Raw genomic sequence first — 19,862 nt, 5'->3', positions numbered from 1 at the left:
TATGCATTGTACCTACCTCCAGAAGGTGATGATTTTTGCATAAGGAAACTAAAGTTTGGACAATGAAGTTACCCAAAGGCCCAGATTTACTTAACGTACCGTGTGTGTGTGTGTGTGTGTGTGTGTGTGTGTGTGTGTGTGTGTGTGTGTAAAAACAGGAACCCCTCCCGGTGAGCAGGAAGAAGGTGACGTCAGTTGTCACTTGGCTCAGCGCTGAGGGTAGTCAGGATTACAATATTTCTGTGTGTGTGTGTGACAGAGAGAGAGAGAGAGAGTATTCTAAAAGAGGGGGTGTGTTTATGGGAAGTAGAAATTTTGTGTGAACGTGTGCACGCGCCTGTGTGTATGTGTTTACACAGACGGGAATACTGCGCCAGAGGAAGTGCGCCCGTTCTCCGTCTGCGCGTCCCGACTTCCTGCTCTGAGCAGGAGAGAGAAAAGCTGCGGATCCGCTTTCAGGCAGCGGGGCAGCAACAGCAGCAGCAGCAGCAGCATGGAGCCCCAACACACCTCGCACACACCGCTTTAAAGACACAAACCCACACATCGCACACGGACAGAGGAGCAGCCACAAAGAGGTAAGTGCCGTATTTCCTGCTATGTGCAACTTTTTGAAGTTATGTGTCTGAGCACATTTGGGCGTAATAGAAAGACAGAAACTAGCTCGCGTTAGCTGTTGGTGTGTCTGCGAGGTCCTGTAACTGTCAGAGACTCACTGTCAACTTGAAATCCGACGAAAGTCGCGCGTAAAGTTGTGCGTAACGAGGTAAAGCTGTGCGTAACAATGTGTTAAAGCTGCGGTTTTAGCACTCTCTGCTTTGGAATCAAAACTGACCCCGCTGATGGGAGCTACATTTGGGGGGAAAAGAAAGGGATTAAAAGAGGTTAGAGTGGCGGCTGCTGTGGAAAAAATCAGCCGTGGCTCCTTTAAAAATCTAGTAGTAGAATTTCTGGTTTGTCTGGACCTCGCAGACTAATTGCCATGCGCTTCCGGATAGAAGCTGGCAGCAGACAACATCTTGAAAATGAGTCACTGGTGCAAAAACAAAGAACCGTTTGAGTTCCAGCAGAAACCCCTGCTCTCTTTCCACAGACATACTCTCTCACACACAGACATACTTGCAAAAATAAGAAATACACAGCCTAAAGAAAATGGATAGACTCATATGTGGCTTTTGGTTTGTTTCTGCTGGACTGGAGAGCCCCCAGAAGACACTGGGAGAAAATCCCATGGATAAACATTTGCAGTAGGAGAATTTTTATGTACAGATCTTTCATGACTTGTGAGCTTGCACAAGAAGAGGGAGTTTACGGACAAGCAAATTTTAAACACTGAAACAGGGGACCAGTGCTCCAGACTGCTTTTATTCTGAAATTCCAAATAAATCAGCAGTTCTCGCCGCTTTGTTTCTCTCTTCAATAGACTTGCAGAGTACAGATCAGAAAGTTTGACAGGGAATACATGTATACCCCATATAGCAGATCTCTATAGAAGTATAGACCGTGTGTATGAGTGTGTGTTCCCAGTGGGTCTCTGTGACAGGAAGTCCTGGATAGGGAAGGTCTCTCACCGGGAATGACGCCCCTGAAACTGAATGACAGGAAGTCCTCGTTTAGACAGACGGACATCAGTACAGTTCTTCCATCATTTCACACACACACATGCAGGAAATAGGAAGTGAGAACACGCTTGGTTGTGTGTGTGTGTTCACAATGATGGGTCATTGTTTGCACCAAATGCAGTTTCACCCCCTACCCCCCTTTTGCTGGTTGGTTTCCTTTCAGAAAGACACAAAGGGAAAGGTGTATGTTGTATTTTTAGATCGAATCAGTAGTTGATTATTCCGAATATTAGCGGTTATTTGTTGTTTTTCGTTTCGCAGTGTGCAGCTCAGGCACTTTGTAATTTAATTTATTTGACAAAGGAGGCAGGGAGCGACAGGCAGACACCCACAGGTAAACATGTCAGTTAAAAACCCAGGCTTGCCTTGGCAGAAGGTCACTGACCACATCCTGTTTTATCACCATGGGAACATCCAAAAACCAACCAACCAAATGTATGAACCTCTCTCTCTCATTCTCTCTGTGTCACACACATGATACTAGAGCTCATGCACATATGCAAAATAAAAAGAAGCACAAAGAGCAGCGTCAGAGTTTGAGGAAATCCCAGAGAGATTTTATTTTTGTTTGTTTTTGGAAATTGTTTTGCATCTTAAAACAAAACTGAAAAATGATCAAAGAGCTCTTTTCAGAAATTGTAACACTAGTGATCTACCCCAACATGTCCTGTAACACACACATTTCCTATGTCTCTTCACAAGTTGCGGGAGGAAGTAGCAAAGAACACAAACCAGTACCCACAGACACATGGTTTACATATCTCACACTAATCAACTGTAAGCAAAAGTAATCCAAGTAAATACGAACAGAGCTAACCACAGTTGGCTTTCTGATTGTTTAAGATTGACAATAATCAAAGATTTTAGCAAGAAAATGACCATTAATGCAATAAATAATTTTTCATACCCCGTGTATAAATCTTCTGGGAGTGTCATTAAAGCATAAATAACCAAATAATGGGCTGATTTTCATTTCAAATGGAAATACATGGGTGACCGCCAGCTTTTGTGCATCAATATAGAATGGAAATATTTTATTTTTGTAATGCAAAGCACCAGATAATAATTCAACATACACTGACAGTTTCCCCAAGTGTGTTGTTTTGCTTTTTGAGGAGGACCAACGCAAGGGGGGCGTATGACGTGTTCCTCTTGAAAGTTACCCATATGCCTTGATAAACATCCATATTCACAGATGACCGTTGCACATCTGTTCTAAAGGATGAAAGCTCTTTTAATACTCTGTTATTCAAAGGTAAAGTTATTTGAACATGTGTTAAACATATTGGAACAGGAAGAAGGATCAGCATACACTTTTGTTTTGATGCCAATAGTCTTTCTCTTCTCCAACCACCAACTACCCTTTTCCTTTCTTTTTGTTATGTCCTCTTTCACACTTGAGTCTCGGAAAGATTAAAATCTATAATCTTTTAAGGACTTTGGATGACTTGCATGTATTGTGATGTACTTTAAGTATGGTTTTCCACAAAAGTTAACCTGCTGCGTGAAATGCAAATGTGAACTTAGAATGTGATGCCATCAACAATGTCCAGATACATCTTTGAAGTACAGCAACATTTATCAGTAAAAGGGATCAGCTGACTTGCAAATATTTTTATTTACATTTTACACAGCATCCCATTCTTCAATTAGATTGTTTTTCCAAGTTCAAGGTTCTCATTTATTTAAGTTCATTGGGAATGCTGTATGTATTTCTAATAAAAGTGAGCTTTAAAGCTGCATTAATCAATATTTTTATGACACCAAATTAACATTAATATAAAACTAATATTTGTAATGCACAGAGTGTCACAAAGTCTATCAGCCAACTATGCAGTTTATAAGAAGACCTTTTAATGTCTTTTATATGGCAGCCCTGGGAAGTCAAATGCAGTGCAACTTTAGGAAACACCAGCAAATAGAAAAATCCTGCAGTATTTTTTTAAAAATTGTTTTTGGTTTGTGAGTTTATTTCTTGAGTTGCAGTGCATTTGACCTCTCAGGGCCACCATAGTTTGAGCTCATTGTTTTGGTTCAGCTCATCGTAGCATGTTGAAGCTAAAGAACTAGATATTTCATTCTAAAGGGATTAAGAGCTAGATGGGCTTTTTTTGTAATCAAATGTTTATTGTCTTTAGACAAACATAAACATGTAATCATTATTATTAAAAACTACAATAAAGGTTAAGCCAAAAAAAAGAAAGAAGAACCAAATCATCCAGTAAAAAAGACGAAAGAAAAAACAGGTCCAGAAGGAGGCAAGAGAGAAGAGAAAGGGGGAGATGAAGATGACAAGACTTGGGCCCAAGTCATATCAGATCTGAAGTTTAACTGTGAATTCATGGAGTAAAAGAATACAAAGTTGTTAGCTATTACAACAGAAGCCACTTTAAACTGTAGACTTGTAATGCACAAGCAAGGAGAAACCTGTCAGCATCATCACTTCCAGAGATTCATATGTGACATGATTTTACTCGTCCAGTAGTTGACATGTGAATGTTCTGGTACAGGTTTAACTATAGAAGAGATGCTCTCTTCCTGATATGTGCAGTAAAGAATTTGTCACTTTACAGATGTACAAAGAGATACAGAAGCACCCCCTGCAAAAGAATATAGGCCATTCCAGATTGACTGTTTCTCCTGATCTGATTCTTGACTGCAGATCACCTGTGTCTTTGGTGTCCCCGCCCCCTCCCCATCGTCATGGAGAGCTCCATCACACTCTGGCAGTTCTTGCTGCAGCTGCTGCTCGACCAAAGCCACAAACATCTTATCTGCTGGACATCCAATGATGGCGAGTTCAAGCTGCTCAAGTCAGAGGAAGTGGCCAAGCTCTGGGGCCTGCGCAAGAACAAGACCAACATGAACTATGACAAGCTGAGCAGAGCACTGCGCTACTACTATGACAAGGTACACAACTTGTATATCTAAGCTACACAACGCTGAAGTGCTTTGTCTCCTCAGTTGTAATGAACTGCACATTTCATCGTGTTTCTCCTGCAGAACATCATCAAGAAGGTGATCGGTCAGAAGTTTGTCTACAAGTTTGTGTCGTTCCCTGAGATTCTGAAGATGGACCCTGCGTTGGTGGAGTCGGGTCGCAGCAGTGAGGAAAGCGGGGGTGCTGCATCGGAACCCGAGGCTGAAGATGAGGATGGGGGTGAGAGGAACCAGTACCTCCACTCCGGCCTGTACTCCTCCTTCAAGATCAGCTCCCTACACCACTCCTTAGAGCAGCACCGGCCAATCAAGACAGAGCCCAGATCCAATCGTCCAGACGACGGCTCCTCCGTCATCCGATTCATGACCCACCGTGGCCACTCCTCGCTCCCCTCCACCCCACCCCCACCCCCGTCCTCGACTGAGAACTCCCATTCCTCCAGGCCGTCTCCTCAGCTGGCCCGCTCTTCCTCGTCCTCCTCCTCCTCCCCTCCGCAAAGCCCCACCCATATGCTAGTGAGAGCGGGGGTCCAGACCACAGATGCGGATGAGTTGGAGCCCAGCGCACAACCTCTAAACCTGTCATCTGGTCAGAGGGACAGGGAGAGGTTACAGAGCACGACAACACCAGAAAGGAGGGGACTGGCCAATAGCACGCCTCTAAAAGGAAGAAAACCAAAAGGCTTGGAAATCTCCGCCCCTTCACATCTCCTGACAGGAAGTGACCTTGTCTCACTTGCCCTCAACAGCCCAGCTCTGCCATCTGGGTCCCTGACCTCAGCCTTCTTCACAGCACAGGTACAACGTGACACATTACACACTTGTTATACACACATTCATGCCTCCAGAAATGCAGTAGGTAATAGGTGAGGAATGAGGAGAGGAGGGTCAGACGAGCGAAAGAAGAGATTTTTGGATGAGGAAAGTCAGACAGGGAGGAGATGGAAAGAGGTGAGCGGAAAGAAAAGGAGGAAGGGAGGGAGGGAGGGAGGAGGTTTATAAGTGAAGCCATATGTTCATGCCGCTTGCGATTCACTGGCAACAACACACTGACCAAACCAGGACAGTCTGACTACATTCAGGCATTCGGCGAACGCTGTTATCCAGACTGACTAATCATACACTGCTGTGCATACATCACTGATGGAAAATAAAAGTATAGGCTGACCTGTTCACTCATTATTTCAAAAGTTCAGCTGCGTTCATGTGCACACTTATTTAATATTAGTATGTATAACCCACTCTCACCCACAGGAACACATGGGAACTTTAATAAAAAGTCTGGAACTTTTTAAAGACCTCGTTCCCCCCTTTTTCACTTTGGATCATAACCAGAATAGAACTGTGAGAAACAAGTTTATGGTGTTTCCTTATTTATTTATTTATTTAGTTTTTCAAATTTCATAGGTTCTGGTTGGTAAAGAAGCAAAAATCCATTAAATCATGCGCCATAAATAATCTTAATGTAGCTCAGTGGACCGGACATCAATAAATGGTTTATAACAAGGTTCCTAAGACAGCTTTGAGTGGTGAAACAAAGGACATTTGCGGTCCTAGAATTACCAGACAGATCAATGGCAGGCAATCAAGTAAAGGTCATCAGCTAAAACCATAAGCATACAGCCGTCTGCAGTCTAGCATTGCTGAAAGTGTAACTGTACTAACAGTGGGAACACAAAAGCATTCCTTCACCTTTTACAGGCTGTTGAAGAAAAGAAAACCAAACTGCTCTTAAACATCTCAGAAAGCCAAGACACAAAGTAGATGTCATGAATTTTGCATGAGTGGGGCTTCCTGGTCTGTATGGAGACAGTCTGCCAAGTTGGTTTGTCTCTCTGGTAGATGTGAGATCACTAGAGGGCACACTTGGCTTTGAGCTCTGGGTGAGACTGAGTGACACAACAGCCTCGCCGCTGACGGCGAACAGCTCCCCGGATGTGCTGCCACAATAAACACTGTCATCTATTTCTTGGTGTATTTATTCCCATTTGGGGTTTTGTCTATGTAGACTCCGTCTGGTCTGCTGCTCACTCCCAGCCCTCTGCTCTCCAATATCCAATTCTGGTCCAGCCTCAGTCCAGTGGGACCCCTGAGCCCTGCCCAACTGCAGAGCCACGCGCCCCTCTTCCAGGTAACAGTCATTTATTTTTATTTCCATGCATGTGCATGGGCTGTCTTCAGCAGCTGCAGATATTTGCCAAGTCTCTGTTAAATCTAAAAATATCCTAACTTCAGGAACGGACCACAGGCTCGAGCTACATTGTTAAAAGTTGATTTGATTTTAACTTGATTCAGTTTTGTTCAGCACCAGGTTACAAAACAAAGATCAAAATATTAGACAGAGAACCCAAAATGATCCTCTATGAGCAGCATTTGGCAACAGTGGGGATACAGGACCCACCTCCAAGAGGAATAGTTGCCAGCAGAATCAAGGAGGGAGAGCATGTCTGCTGCATTCTTACACTTACATTGATTACATTGGTTTTGTCACTATGATGGTTATTCAGCAAAAACTACACTCTTTCTACATAGACTGTAAATAATGATCATTTTGTAAATTGTGGTCAAACAGACACAAAGCAGGTTATGACACTGTATGGCCACGAAGTGTGAAACTAAATGCACAGTTCCTCAGGCTGCCTCACTCATCGTGTTGAGACTATTAAAAAAGCTCAGCTGGAGGCTTCAAGATGGGGCTTCTAACCATGATGAACTCATCTTTTATATACAGTCTATGTCTTTACCTAAAACCTACATAGAAAATGTTTGGCAGTTTCTACTTGATGAGGACATAGAAAGATAAATGTCTTCATTTTTAAGTGTAGTGATGAGCAAAAATCTATGTGCCCATAAACTACCTCAGTTTACACAAACTGCTCTTTATAGTCATTTTATATGGCATTGAGACAAGCAGTTGCAGTTGTTTTCTCACACTAATGTGTGTGAGGTGTGTGTGTGTGTGTGTGATTCACTTTATGCCAAGGGTTTCAAAATAAGCTGCAGATGTTTCCGTTTTGGTGTGGACAAGAAAAGGGGGTAACTTCCTGTTGTCTAGGGGGGAAAAGAGAGAGGTGGTTGGTCAGGAGCCTCTCCCACCCAAGTCAGCTCACACACACACACACACACACACACACACACACACACACACACACACACACACACACACACACACACACACACACACAAAATAAACTTTTAAACCAAGTATCAAATGCACAGTTTTAGTCCTCAGAACAGGATTTGGTCCCAGTGTCATCCTCATAATCTCTTGAAACCTGAGGCACTTTCTCCAGCAGATTGTTTCATGCCAATGTCTTACTATGTTAGTATATAACAGACTACTGTATAAGTCAGCATAAAGCCACAAATAAAAACTACATGCTTTAAAGGTGATTTGATTTTTTGTGACTTGCTCGTAAAAGCATGCAGAAGAACAAAAAGAAATGACTGAAGAAAAAGTAACAACTGACTCTAAAACTATAGATTTTATCTTTCTTCTTCACTTTTAGTGACTGTTAATAGAGTATGTGTTTTCATTTTAATTTATATCCATGGAAAACAATGAAGGGCCCGTTGGGTCAGGAGACTCTTTTGTCATTCACACAAACAACACAACAAACACAAATCTAGTTTTTTTTCCTTCTCCTTCTGCAGTTCCCCACACTGCTGAATGGACCCATCCCTGTGCCTTTGCCCGCTGTGGACACCTCTCCTCTGCTGCTGTCCTCCAGCTCCCACAAGTCTTGATGCCAGCCTAAGATAACAGGGAAATGGGCCGGACCACATTAACACTGAACCGGCGCCCATTAAACAAAGATGAACCGCCGAGGATTTGGACTCGCTCTGTTACACTTTAAATCCAACACCTGTTGCTTTGTATTGATTATAGAAGAAACAGGAGCTTATCTGAAGCTTTGCTCTCTGAGAAGAGCATCTGCATTGGCCCCTTTTTCATGTTTACTTGCTTTAACATGTGTTTGGCGTTTTCATTCCTTCAGGACAGAAATCTTTGAACTTTGTTCAAGCAAAGAATCTGAGTGGAAGCCAGACCTCATCACACTTCTCATGTCATTTTTTTTTAATCAGTCTCATTCCACTTTGTCTCAGCTTCAGTGATGCAGACCAGCTGAAATATAATGCTGCTTTTTCCCCCTTGCAATAACTAAACTCAGTATCCACATTCCTAATTAGTGTACACCACAGTGTCAGAGGCTAGTCTTAATAGATTCATACCAGCAGCTTAAAGAAAGCACAGAAATATACTTTCTTATTGAGGCTTAGTGATACATGCCAGGATTGTTGGGACTCCTGCGTATGTGTGCAGAAAATGAAGCTAGAGCCAGACATTTAAATGTTTAGCTCTGCTTATTCACAAGGTAATCAAGTCCAAGTACTTAAAAGCTCATTCATGAAAAATTTCTGTAAATAAACTGACCTGTAAGAAAATCACTGACATAGAATCTCATCCGGCTTATGATTCATCACAATTCACAGGTTATTGTAATGTGTAAAGTACGCAAAGTAAGTCATGCGTTTGGTTGGCTGAACTGTGTAAACAAGAACTGAAATTCACTGAAAAGTCAAGGACGTTTACAGTCCTATCATGTTAATTGTTAATGAATCCCAATAGATTAAAATCTGACCAGTGTTCTGGGAGGAGCAGTGGTTCTTCTGAAAATGGGACAACGTATCCATGAAATATCAAACATAGTCTTGACTTTGACCTTGAACAGTTTGAGTGACGACCCATTAAGTGAATATTGTGTGCAGGTTTGAGTCAGCTCTGATCAATACTCCAGGAGGAGTGGCGATCCTTGTGAGTTCTGGACAGATTTGTATTATTGTAGGGTCTCTACCTTACAACATAAAGCACTTTCAGCCGAAATCTTATTAATACCAAAAGAAGAGTCAAAGCCTAAACCCTAAAATCACAACTTAAAGTTTCAACACACTTTTTGTGTGTGTGGATTAAAAACTAGTAAGCTTTTAGTGGTGGATTTAGTAACCTTTGAAACAGTCAATGAACTGTTCTAGCTTAATATTCACTGCACATATATGAATGGATCAGTCTATGAATTCATCTAAATTTGATCAAAAGGGGACCATAACTGGAGAACTTGACGCTACAGGCTACATAGGCCAGTAAAGAAAACTTGCTACAACAGCGAGCAAGTTGTGAATGAAGATGATACAGCTTTTTTTTTTTTTTTTTTTCTTCTTCCTGTGCTAAATCTTCCTTTTAATACCAAATCTCCAAATGTTCACATTGTTTGGATGTTGCAGGTCTCAGGATTTTTTTTTTTTTTTTTTTTTTTAAACAATGAAAATGTAAGTCTTTGAGCCGGACATGTGACCACATGACATGGGACCTTCACTGACTCCTAGCAGAACTCCTGCTAGCTTGCAGTGCTACAACGCTGTGGAAGTCATTATTTCCTGTATAATATCTTGTATTTTTTCAAATGCACTGTAATTTTTAAACCTTCTACCAGCTGTGCCTTTCTCAATACGTAAGATTTATGTAAATGTGTTTAGCTTAAGTTTGACATTCAAAGTCAAAATTGCACAATTTGTTTTTTTGTTTTGTTTTAGAGAAATGAATAGAAGTGTATTCTCGGCGATTTGCTTGTTTTCTGCATTCTTTAAATAAATGTTACATTTTTTTGAAATAGAATTATTATAATACTTTTTTAAAAGGCACAATTAACTAGTGGGTAGCATGGTGGTGCGGTGATTAGCGCTGTAGCAACAAGAAGGTCCTGGGATGGATGAATAGAAAATTAAAATGGCATTCCCAGTGGTGACTTAAAGAATGACTGCTACACAGAGCTTTTAGGAAACGGTTTAAATTTACTTTCCATGGTTATGAGAAATAAATAGTTCCAGTAAAAAGAGTCACACACCAACTGTTCAACGGCAGCTCAGTGTTTCAGAGAGGTCAAGTTCACAACACAGCAGGCCTTCCATGCATCAGGCTCACACACACACACACACACACGTTCAGACGTGTTCACGGAAAATTACATTCACACATTTTGAAAAAGTACAGTTTTACAATGATAAATATTTTAGCTGTTATCGAAATCTCCTTTTGTGCATGTTACTGCTGTTCATGTACACAAATGTCCTCTTAGCAGGAACAGTTTGCAGTTCACGGAGAAATAATCCTGCATCTTTCAGTCTGATCTAAGGAAAATGGAAATCAATAACTTCTGAAAAACAAAAACTATTCTAGTGATGCATGCAGTATAAGAAAGCTACTTTATTTTAAAGGGACATGTTTTGGGTCGATGTAATACAGGAAATCTACCATTAATATAATGACATTTTCCTGGGAACACAAGTTATACATCATTCTAAATATGGTTACAGTATACTGGTTACAGTATATTTTCTTTACAGTATTTGTGTTGTCACAGTTTGTGTTGAGCTCTTGAAAATGATAATGTCCCCCTTATAAGGAAAGCTACCTAAGAGTTATCTACAGGATTATTAAACTGTCAGCTGCAAACTGTGTTAGTTTACTTTACTCCATTAATGCTTTTATATATTAATTTATCAAGAATTAGTTGTGCCTCGAGCACTTCTCTAGCATTTTTCTACCAAATCAGTATCTCAAAGAGAAATCTCTACTGTAGACATTTTAAAAAAAAAAGAAGAAAAAAAAAAGCGTAAATACGAAACTTTCATTAAGATGTTGACCAAAAGAACTGCAGTAACAGGAAAACCTCCATCAGATCATCTTACATGTGATGTTCAAAGCACCCCGGTATTTACTTGCACAAGATTAAAAACTGCACTCAGGTTTGTTTTGCTACTGTGAGTCCAGGTGCTTGCTGACATTTTCCTTAATTCTTCTACGTGTGACTTTTATGCTGCCACAAAAATGTGATGTTAACCATTTATCCTTCAAAGAAATGGTTTGACATTTTGAGAAACATGCTTGTGTGCCCCAAGTAAGATGACAAAGCTGATACCACTCTTGGGCCTGCACACTGACCTAAAATTCCCCACACCTGTAAAAAAAAAAAAAAAAAAAAAAAAAAAAAAAACGTGTTGGTTTTTACAGGTGATCATGTTTTTCACTTAAACGTTAAAATAAAGCAGAATGCGTTGATTTGTCAGCTTTGTAGGTGTGGAAAAATGTTACAGAGTTAAGCTCGCCATTTCAAACTCTTTTCAGTCTTTTTGCTAACCCAACCAAAGCTAAAGCTTCATATTTAGCATGGCATCAGTCTTCTCATGTAACCATTTCCAATGAAGATCAGCCAAAAAGTCTGGACCACGAGTGATTACACCTACATTGGTCCATGGCAAAAAGAAAAGTGCATACACAACTAAAATAAGCCAGGGATGCAAAACACACCAGTGAACATTTATAAGAGTGTGATTTGAGGAGGTCTTCCCTTTGTTTCACTAAACATATAATCAAAAAGCAAGACTTCTCAACAGGCTTCTCACTGTTGGTTGCAAACAACATAGCAGGCAAATGTAAAAATTTCAATTTGAAATGTCTTTTTTTGTACAAATACTGAAAGAGCAGTGGCTGTTCAAAGGCAACACTCATTGCCTTTGAACAGCCCTCCCCATCCCCACTATCCCACCCCCCCAGCTCTGAGAACATGCCACACTGACGCTGCTGTTTCACAAGGAGAGGTCACAGACACAGAACACATCCTAATACTGTTGGGTAAACTTGGCCAAAGCGAGGCTCCTGTCCCTGATTCCAAAAGAAAAAACAAACAAACAAAAAAACCAAACTGAAACAGACCAAAAACAAAATACACGCGCACACACATGAAGTGCAATTTAAACACAAAGAATTACTGCAGTAACATCTCTGAATGCACACAAAGCAAGAAAGTGTAGTTTGCATTTATCTTAAAAAAACAAAAAAACAAACAAAACACACACACAAAAGAAAACAAAGGAAACAAAGCATTGAAGTCCTGGCAGCTCTGTGAGAGGTTTTCAGGAAGGCTTGCTGGCTTCCTGTGGGAGTCACATGACTTCCTTTTCAGCTCCAGTATTCCTCTTCGTCCATCTGCTTGCCTCCCCTCCCATCACACCTCAGTTTTGGTCCCGTTGGTGAGCAACAGTGGTCAAAAAGAAGCAAGGGGTGGGTGTTGTCATGTAGGCCATGTATCTCTGCGTGTGCTTCTTTCACCCCCCCCCCAGCTGTCAGTCCACTCATAGTCACGCTCTCTGATTTTCAGTTTAACCCCAGAGGGCAGCGGCTCTTCTGCAAGTCCATCCAAAATGTTTTTGGAGAAATGACAACCAAGACCATCTAGTGTTTCTGGAAATGTTGTAGAGTTCAGTCACGAAGCTCGAAGAAAAAAAAAAAAAAATAATCCCCCAAAAAAAAAAAAAAAAAAAAAAAAAATATATATATATATATATATATATATATATATATATATATATATATATATATATATATATTTTTCAACCTCCGAGGAGAACAAGAACAACAACTTGGGTCACAGCATCGACATCAACATCAGTTGACTCATGACAAGCCGGAGGATCGTTGTCAGGAGAACAATAGTAACCTTACTGACTGCTCAACTGTGCATGGCATCCCGAGTTCACATTGTGCAAACACACGTGCAAACACACACACACACACACACACACACACACACACACACACACACACACACACACACACACACGCGCGCGCGCGCCTCCGCGCAGACACACACTGTGTGTTAAATACAGACAGTAGTAGTTTAGCAGCAAAAAAAAGTTCAACCTCACCCATCCCCCCCGCCCCCAATAAATAAACACAGTCACCAAATAGATTCAACTCAGAGTCACTCGCTCAGATTGAGTGTTTGCGTGCGTGCGTGTAGTTAAATGCGTGGTGTGGGTGTCACTCCGAGGGGTGGTGGGCTCATGCAAGAGGCTGCTGGGAGGTGTAGATGAAGTGGGGCGTCTTCTTCATTGAAACACTAGAACAGCATGCTTTGCCTCCTGTTGATCTTGCTGTTACCTGAAAGAAAAAAAAAATACAACATGTAAAATACATCACCCATAATGCCTTCGGTTTATGCCACAGACCGGAGGTGTTCCTCATTCAGAACTGCACTTTCTCTGTCTGTGTGTGTGCACGCATTTAGGCAATGCTAGGATGCTAGAACAGTCTTAGTTAACAGATGCATTTTCCTCACAAATAAATGATAACAATAAAGCATTTTAAAGTTCACATCTAAATTTTAAGGATGGTTGACTCCACAGTGAGGTCACCGAACAGTTTATGAACTACTTTTCTGAAGCCTTGAGGTTGAGATCAATGCTGATGCCTTCTTCGTCTTTTGAAACCAGATTCGAACATGTTTGAATGAGAGAGTGGAGCTGATCAGCTTAGCTCTTGGTGCATTTGATCTTCGATACATTTTGTCCTGTCCAAAAATAGCCAAATAATATAAGGACAAAGGTGTAAAATTAAATGGCTGACTCTTTAGAGTGGCTTTTAGTACAACTGCATGCTGAACAGAGGCTGATTTCATCATGTTAATTAAAAAGCACTTGAAAATGTAATTGAGACCATGATTTCATTTCCTTATTGAACGATCTAAAAAAAAGCTGAGGTGTTTAAACATTTGGATTCTCCACCTACCTGACTCTGGATACGAGCAGTTCCTGTAGCCTGGGTCTCTCTGCAGCTGCACTTCTTTCAATGTGAATATTGATACACCTGAAACACACAGGAGAGGTTCAGTTACTCCAACAAGTAACAGAAAAGATAAAAGAATCGAGAACCAAAGCCTCCGAAAGACAGGCAGCATCTTTATTATCAAAGGTGTGTGTGCTCACTCTCAGGCAGCGTGTGGACTCTCATCCCAAGCTGCCTGAAATAGGAATGCTTCATTGCCTCATCAGCTGAAATTCTCTTCTTGGATTCGTACTGCGGAGACAGAAACAGGAAACGTTAAGCATCCTGTGACTTTATCAGAAAATGCATCAGTGCAGCGTTGTGTCTGCAATCAGGGAATTCACACAGATATACATTAGAAAAGGAACAAGAAGAAGTTCGTTACTGTGCCTCCTGCTGTCAGCATGAACGTCTGTGTGTTTCTGTGTGTTCTGTAATGGCAAAGTTGAAGCTTTGCCATTGCAGAAACACACAGACGTAAACATGTCAGCCTTTTTTCATATCCAGCAGATGGGAACAGAAATAACAGGCAACAAACAACGGCAGTCAGATATGAACTGGTGATACTGTGGTTCACGGTTGGTGCCTTAAACTAGTTAGATTATTTTTCATTAGTTTAAAGTCTTTTGTTTGCTAGTAGACGTAGACTCTGAAAACTACTAGCAGACTAAAAGTCAAACATTTGCAGGCAAGCTGGAGTCTTCCATGCAACCTATGGGAAACCTGCCAGCACCCATAGCAAACACAAAGAGGCATTTAATGCAGCACCGTACACCTCCTTGCAACAATACCTTGGGACTCTCTGGTTGCCAGGTGTTGGGGTGGGGTGTCATTCTGTGTGACTGGGGCTTAAGTTACACCAAACCACTGATGATATTCATGTACATCTTACTATTTATTGAGTAACTAAATCAGTTTTTAAAAAACTGGGTGTGAATGGTTTGATAGGAGCATTTAACAGAGCTCAGTTTTGACCAGCTATTATTATTTAACCAAAGGCTTGCATAAGACAAAGAAAATTAGCAATATCAGTGCAATATTACATGAATAATACACATAATAACTACTTATACAGTATTGTGATTACTGTGACAGTAAAGACTCACTCTGAGGAATGACAGCAGCAGCTCGATGCCTTCACTGTCCAACCTAAAGAAGACAAAAAGAAGAGAACAGTTTGGGCTGATGGGAATGTAGGCGCTCATGGGAGGAAGGAAGTGGACAGACCTCTGTAAATGTTCTACAGGATTTCCTGCCTACAGCACCCACATACACACACAAGCACATACACACACACGCTCAAAACATCCATCAATTATATAAATGCAAAGGGGCAAATAAGGAAAAATGGATCCCACGTGTTCGAAACACACAGAGCGAGCGGTACCTGGGGGCATGATTGATGATTGGCTGGGGTTTGTATTTGGGGAAGTTGTAGGATTTAAACTCTTCGATAGAAGAGATCCCTGGCCAGTTCTCCTCTGTAGGTGTTCCTGAAATCACACAGTCACACATAGGTTGCCATGTTCAATTAAGCAGGTAATAACATTTGGTAAAACATCTGAGTTGTTAAAGAGATCTGATCTTGCAGAAAATGCTCACCTAGCAGCCTGAAGATGAGGTGGAGCTCATCTTCAACGGTGGAGCCGGGGAAAAGAGGCCGACCTGCAGCCATCTCATAGAATATACATCCAACACCCCTGGAGACACACAAACACACAATTTTACAGAATAAATCAGTGAGTGGGAGGTGGGGTTAACAGTTTTCAAGCTGAGAATAATTTGAATTAAAAATGCAGAAGAGGTCTCATGATGAGGCTAACAGTTTTATATGATACAAAAATGTTATTAAAGTTAAGCGTTACCTCTCCATGCATTCATTTAAATAAACAAAAGAGGAGTATGTGGTAGTCATGGAAAACAGAGATCACTTCATGACTTTGGCTAACTGTAGGCATACTACTGGTTTGTTAGCAAAGGTCTGTGGGTTGCTAAGAAGTAGTGAAACTGTAAGAGTGCAACAAAAACTGCAAGCAAGACTTGTACCTTTTCTTTTAAAATCTTTTATTCTAAAGGTGTCCGGTGTTCATTTCCGGTTTCTCTCACACTTTTCACACATTTACTGCTGCTTAGCAAGTAGTTGACAAGTGTCTGCAAACGACCCATACTGCAAAGTATGGGTGACCACAGCGATCTACTAGCGATCAAAGCCTTTGCAGGGGGGTTATGTGTTGCAGTAGCATGCCTCTTTGGGACCAATTTCACCTAGTAACTACAAACAACCTCTAGCAACCACTAGCCAACCAGTTGCAGAATACGCGTTTTTCCTTAGCAACCAGGGTAATTCATAGATGACCAACTGGTGTCTAGGCCTGTGTAAATGGGGGTTAGCTTCCTTCCCTCACTTTATAAGTCCACAGCCAACTGAAAATACAACCACACAACTACAACAACAACAAGATCTACAAGATCTACCCACGCAATGTACACAAGCTGTAAATTTCCAGAATGTTTTATTTTATTTTATTTCTATTTATTTATTTCTACATAACTCACCCACTTGCTGCACAGAATGTCCTCTTTGTATATACACTCATTCACTGTATATAAGGTTCTGTCTCTCTCTTTTTCTTTGCACAGTCGAGGAGTGTATCAGGTCACATTTCACTGCGTGTTATACCAGTATAACCATGCATGTGACAAATACAGAATCTTTAGTCTTGAATCTAACGAAATAACTAGTTCAAGGCACCAACTGTGAACCACATTATCATCCTCAGTTCATACCTGACAGGCGTTTTGTTGCCCGTCTCTCATGTCGTTTATGCTTTTTTTTTTTTTTTTGCACCATGAAATGGAAAGAATTAACAGGAGGTATTGTTAATGTCAGATCCTACAGTATTCACATTCTTCCTGCTTATGGCACCTTGCCTGTATAAACGTGCTTCTCCTTAAAAGTTTAGTTTTTCAAATCAGAAGTTGATAAAAACTTAGTTCTGGCTTCAGACATACATTTATTTATTCATACACAATCCAAAGCAAATGAAAAGCTGTTATCATTAGCAGCTGCAGTAAAAAGAATGAAATAAGAAGTGCAGTACAGTAGAGAGGGCTGTTAAGTCAGGTCATAATTCCCTGTGGGTTTGTAACTACAAGGGACACGTGTTGCATTACCAGCAGCCATTTGATTTAGCATTTACTGTAGAGATGACAGCAGTTTAAAACCATAAAAAGCATTACTTGTAGTTATTCGAAGCTACATACCACATATCGATCTGTGTTGAGTACTCCGAGGATCCCAGCAGAACATCAGGAGGTCGGTACCAAAGAGTCACCACCTCGTTGGAATAGGTTTTAGTTGGAACAGACTTGGCCCTGGCCAAACCTGCAAAGCCACCACAGACTCATAAGGACTTTTACACAACAAATCAGCATTATGCCTGTGAAGATCCTCTCCTGATGGCCTTCCTCTTACCAAAATCAGCCAGTTTAAGTTCTCCTCTCTCATTGATGAGGAGGTTCTGTGGCTTCAGGTCCCTGTGGAGAACTTTCCTTTTGTGACAGTATGACAGCCCTCGCAATATCTGGAACAGAAAGATCTGGAAAGGTATTTTTAAATGGCTTGATGTTATTAATAAGTCGGCTCCTGTTTTCATTACTTATGTTTAAGCTTTTCTGATCTAATTTGCCTAATGTGATGGAAATACAAACAGAAGAAAAGACCAAAAGATGCTGTTAGACTCTTGGGAGAATTTATTTGGAAAATTTGACACAACAGTTTAATCTCTGTTAGACACACAGATAATATAACAAAGCTGGGAGGGTTGAAAAAAAGAGTTTACTTTACATAACATGCGGAAAAAAATCATCGTCCTCACCTTCACATTATGCATACTCATTATGTTTCCACAGTCGTCCATGTACTGCTTCAGGTCTTTGTCCTTCAAGAAGAGGTGGCACCATTAGACAAGGACGTAACATGTACAAAAAGTCTATAAATGGATTATTTTAGAGACCATTCTTTCTCTTTTCATACAGATTTCACCCATTGTTTCTTTTTTGTTTCTCTGTCATTCAGCAAATCCACTCTGAGTCTTACCAGGTACTCAAAGACGAGTGTGAGGCTCTTGTCAGTGTGAACAATGTCATGTAGTGTCACAATGTTGGCGTGTTTCAGGTCCTTCAATAATGACACTACAGACGCACAAAGATATGTAGAAAGACAGAAACATTTAACATTTATAATAAAACCCGACTCAGGAAAATGAAACACCAATTAAAGAGCAGTTCATAAAACAAAGGACTTTAAATCAGAATTTATTTTAGAGATAAGAAGCTTCAAAATGTAACATTCACACATTCGAGCTGGCCCTCTCAGGGTGTCACGTCTTGTTGCGGTCAACTATGGCTGAGCTAAACTGCTACTTGAAAAAAAAAAAAAAAAATGAAAACCCATTTCCATAAAGACACTTAACACTGGGATTCAACATTCGATGCCAGATGAAACACCAAAACTTTGATGTACCAAAACCTGCTAACCTTCTCTGATGGCTGTGCACGGGGCTCCTTCCTCATGCTCCAGCCGGATCTCCTTCAGCGCCACCAGGTTGTCTGTCAGTTTACTGCGTCCTTTAAACACTGTGGCGTAAGTTCCCTGAAAGCAACACACAGCATTAATGGTAATATAGCAAAGTTACAGTGTGAAGTGCATGTGGAAACTTGATCCTTCCTCACCTCTCCCAGCTTGTCCAGTTTAATGTATGTCTCCAACTTTCCAAAACCAATCTCTGACTAAGGAAGAGAAGAAGAAAGAAGGCAGATTTAAGCACAGTAATTACATCTTAGGTCCACTAATTTCTGTAAACAGATACTTGCAAACAAATGCAGTCTGCGTTCTGTTGACCATTCACATTTGAGCAGGTTTTGCAGGTGTTTTCCTGCTGCACCTGTAGCACCATCTTACTGTGTCCCCCGCCCCCTTCAGGAAACTGAAGGATGTCTCAAATCTTTACATAACCCATCACGTACACTCAAAATTTAGTTATTTGTAGCAGTTTTTAAAAAAAATAATGTTGCAACAAAACCCACATCATACTTTTCTTTCACAGGGAAAGACCCAAAGTTCACATGTGCAGGATGTGATTTAGATCAAAGATTTTCAAACTGTCAAGCAATTAAGAGCCCATTACGATCACGTTCAATTCCAGTTTTATTCTAGGCCCTTACAGAGTACCGGTGCATGAAGCGCAGTTAAAAATACTCTGTATTTATCTTATACTGATGCAGTTCATCCAGTCTGAAATGGGCTGTTTTAGCTCCTATCCCTTTAACACAATAACATGTTTGAACATGACCATATTAGGTATATAACTTCTAAACAACCGAGCGGAGAAGCGAGGAAAAAAAACACCTGGAGCCTAAAGCCTGAAGTATAGAGCTCACATTGATCACTCGTTAAAAAAATATGTCCGTATTACATACAAATATTCATGATAGCCCAAAGATCTCTCACAAACTCAGTAGCAAAATCATACACCCAGTCTCACCAACAAGTGTAGTTCCAAAGCACAAGAACAAGATTATCCCCCAAGAAACTAAGAATGAATATTGATACATATGAATATTTCATGTATGTATGC

The 19,862-nt window shown here is 40.8% G+C and overlaps 2 protein-coding genes across 3 annotated transcripts in view; one reads left to right on the top strand and one right to left on the bottom strand.

Annotated features, from left to right (window-relative positions):
* Window positions 1–222: 222 nt before the first annotated feature.
* elk3 (ETS transcription factor ELK3) lies at window positions 223–10,231 on the top strand. The gene is made up of 5 exons (XM_031735687.2): window positions 223–578; window positions 4,285–4,532; window positions 4,626–5,360; window positions 6,571–6,693; window positions 8,217–10,231. The coding sequence occupies exons 2-5, from the start codon at window positions 4,326–4,328 to the stop codon at window positions 8,307–8,309; spliced, it is 1,158 nt and encodes a 385-aa protein (XP_031591547.1). The 5' UTR covers window positions 223–578; window positions 4,285–4,325; the 3' UTR covers window positions 8,310–10,231.
* A 2,790-nt stretch (window positions 10,232–13,021) lies between these two features.
* Window positions 13,022–19,862, bottom strand: part of cdk17 (cyclin-dependent kinase 17) — a 44,523-nt gene continuing 37,682 nt past the window's right edge. For both annotated transcript variants that reach the window (XM_039601148.1, XM_031735684.2), the window contains 12 exons: window positions 18,958–19,014; window positions 18,763–18,877; window positions 18,323–18,417; window positions 18,102–18,164; window positions 17,699–17,822; window positions 17,488–17,608; window positions 15,826–15,923; window positions 15,611–15,716; window positions 15,330–15,372; window positions 14,385–14,475; window positions 14,188–14,265; window positions 13,022–13,560 (listed from right to left, as the gene is read on the bottom strand). In XM_039601148.1, the coding sequence (XP_039457082.1) occupies window positions 13,520–13,560; window positions 14,188–14,265; window positions 14,385–14,475; window positions 15,330–15,372; window positions 15,611–15,716; window positions 15,826–15,923; window positions 17,488–17,608; window positions 17,699–17,822; window positions 18,102–18,164; window positions 18,323–18,417; window positions 18,763–18,877; window positions 18,958–19,014 (1,032 nt within the window). In that variant the 3' untranslated portion in view covers window positions 13,022–13,519. The remainder of the gene's footprint in view (window positions 13,561–14,187; window positions 14,266–14,384; window positions 14,476–15,329; window positions 15,373–15,610; window positions 15,717–15,825; window positions 15,924–17,487; window positions 17,609–17,698; window positions 17,823–18,101; window positions 18,165–18,322; window positions 18,418–18,762; window positions 18,878–18,957; window positions 19,015–19,862) is intronic.

Source organism: Oreochromis aureus, linkage group 17 (assembly GCF_013358895.1).
Source record: "Oreochromis aureus strain Israel breed Guangdong linkage group 17, ZZ_aureus, whole genome shotgun sequence".
NCBI classification, from domain to species: Eukaryota; Metazoa; Chordata; class Actinopteri; order Cichliformes; family Cichlidae; genus Oreochromis; species Oreochromis aureus.
The sequence above is the reverse complement of the archived record's forward strand: the minus strand, read 5'-3'. Positions and strand labels throughout refer to the sequence as shown.

Bases quoted from the DNA above. Each gene is read 5' to 3' on its own strand.
- elk3 (XM_031735687.2), top strand. From the start codon at position 4,326: ATGGAGAGCTCCATCACACTCTGGCAGTTCTTGCTGCAGCTGCTGCTC. The intron at 4,533-4,625 runs GTACACAACTTG...TTTCTCCTGCAG, and splicing joins TGCGCTACTACTATGACAAG to AACATCATCAAGAAGGTGAT. The intron at 6,694-8,216 runs GTAACAGTCATT...CTCCTTCTGCAG, and splicing joins GCCACGCGCCCCTCTTCCAG to TTCCCCACACTGCTGAATGG.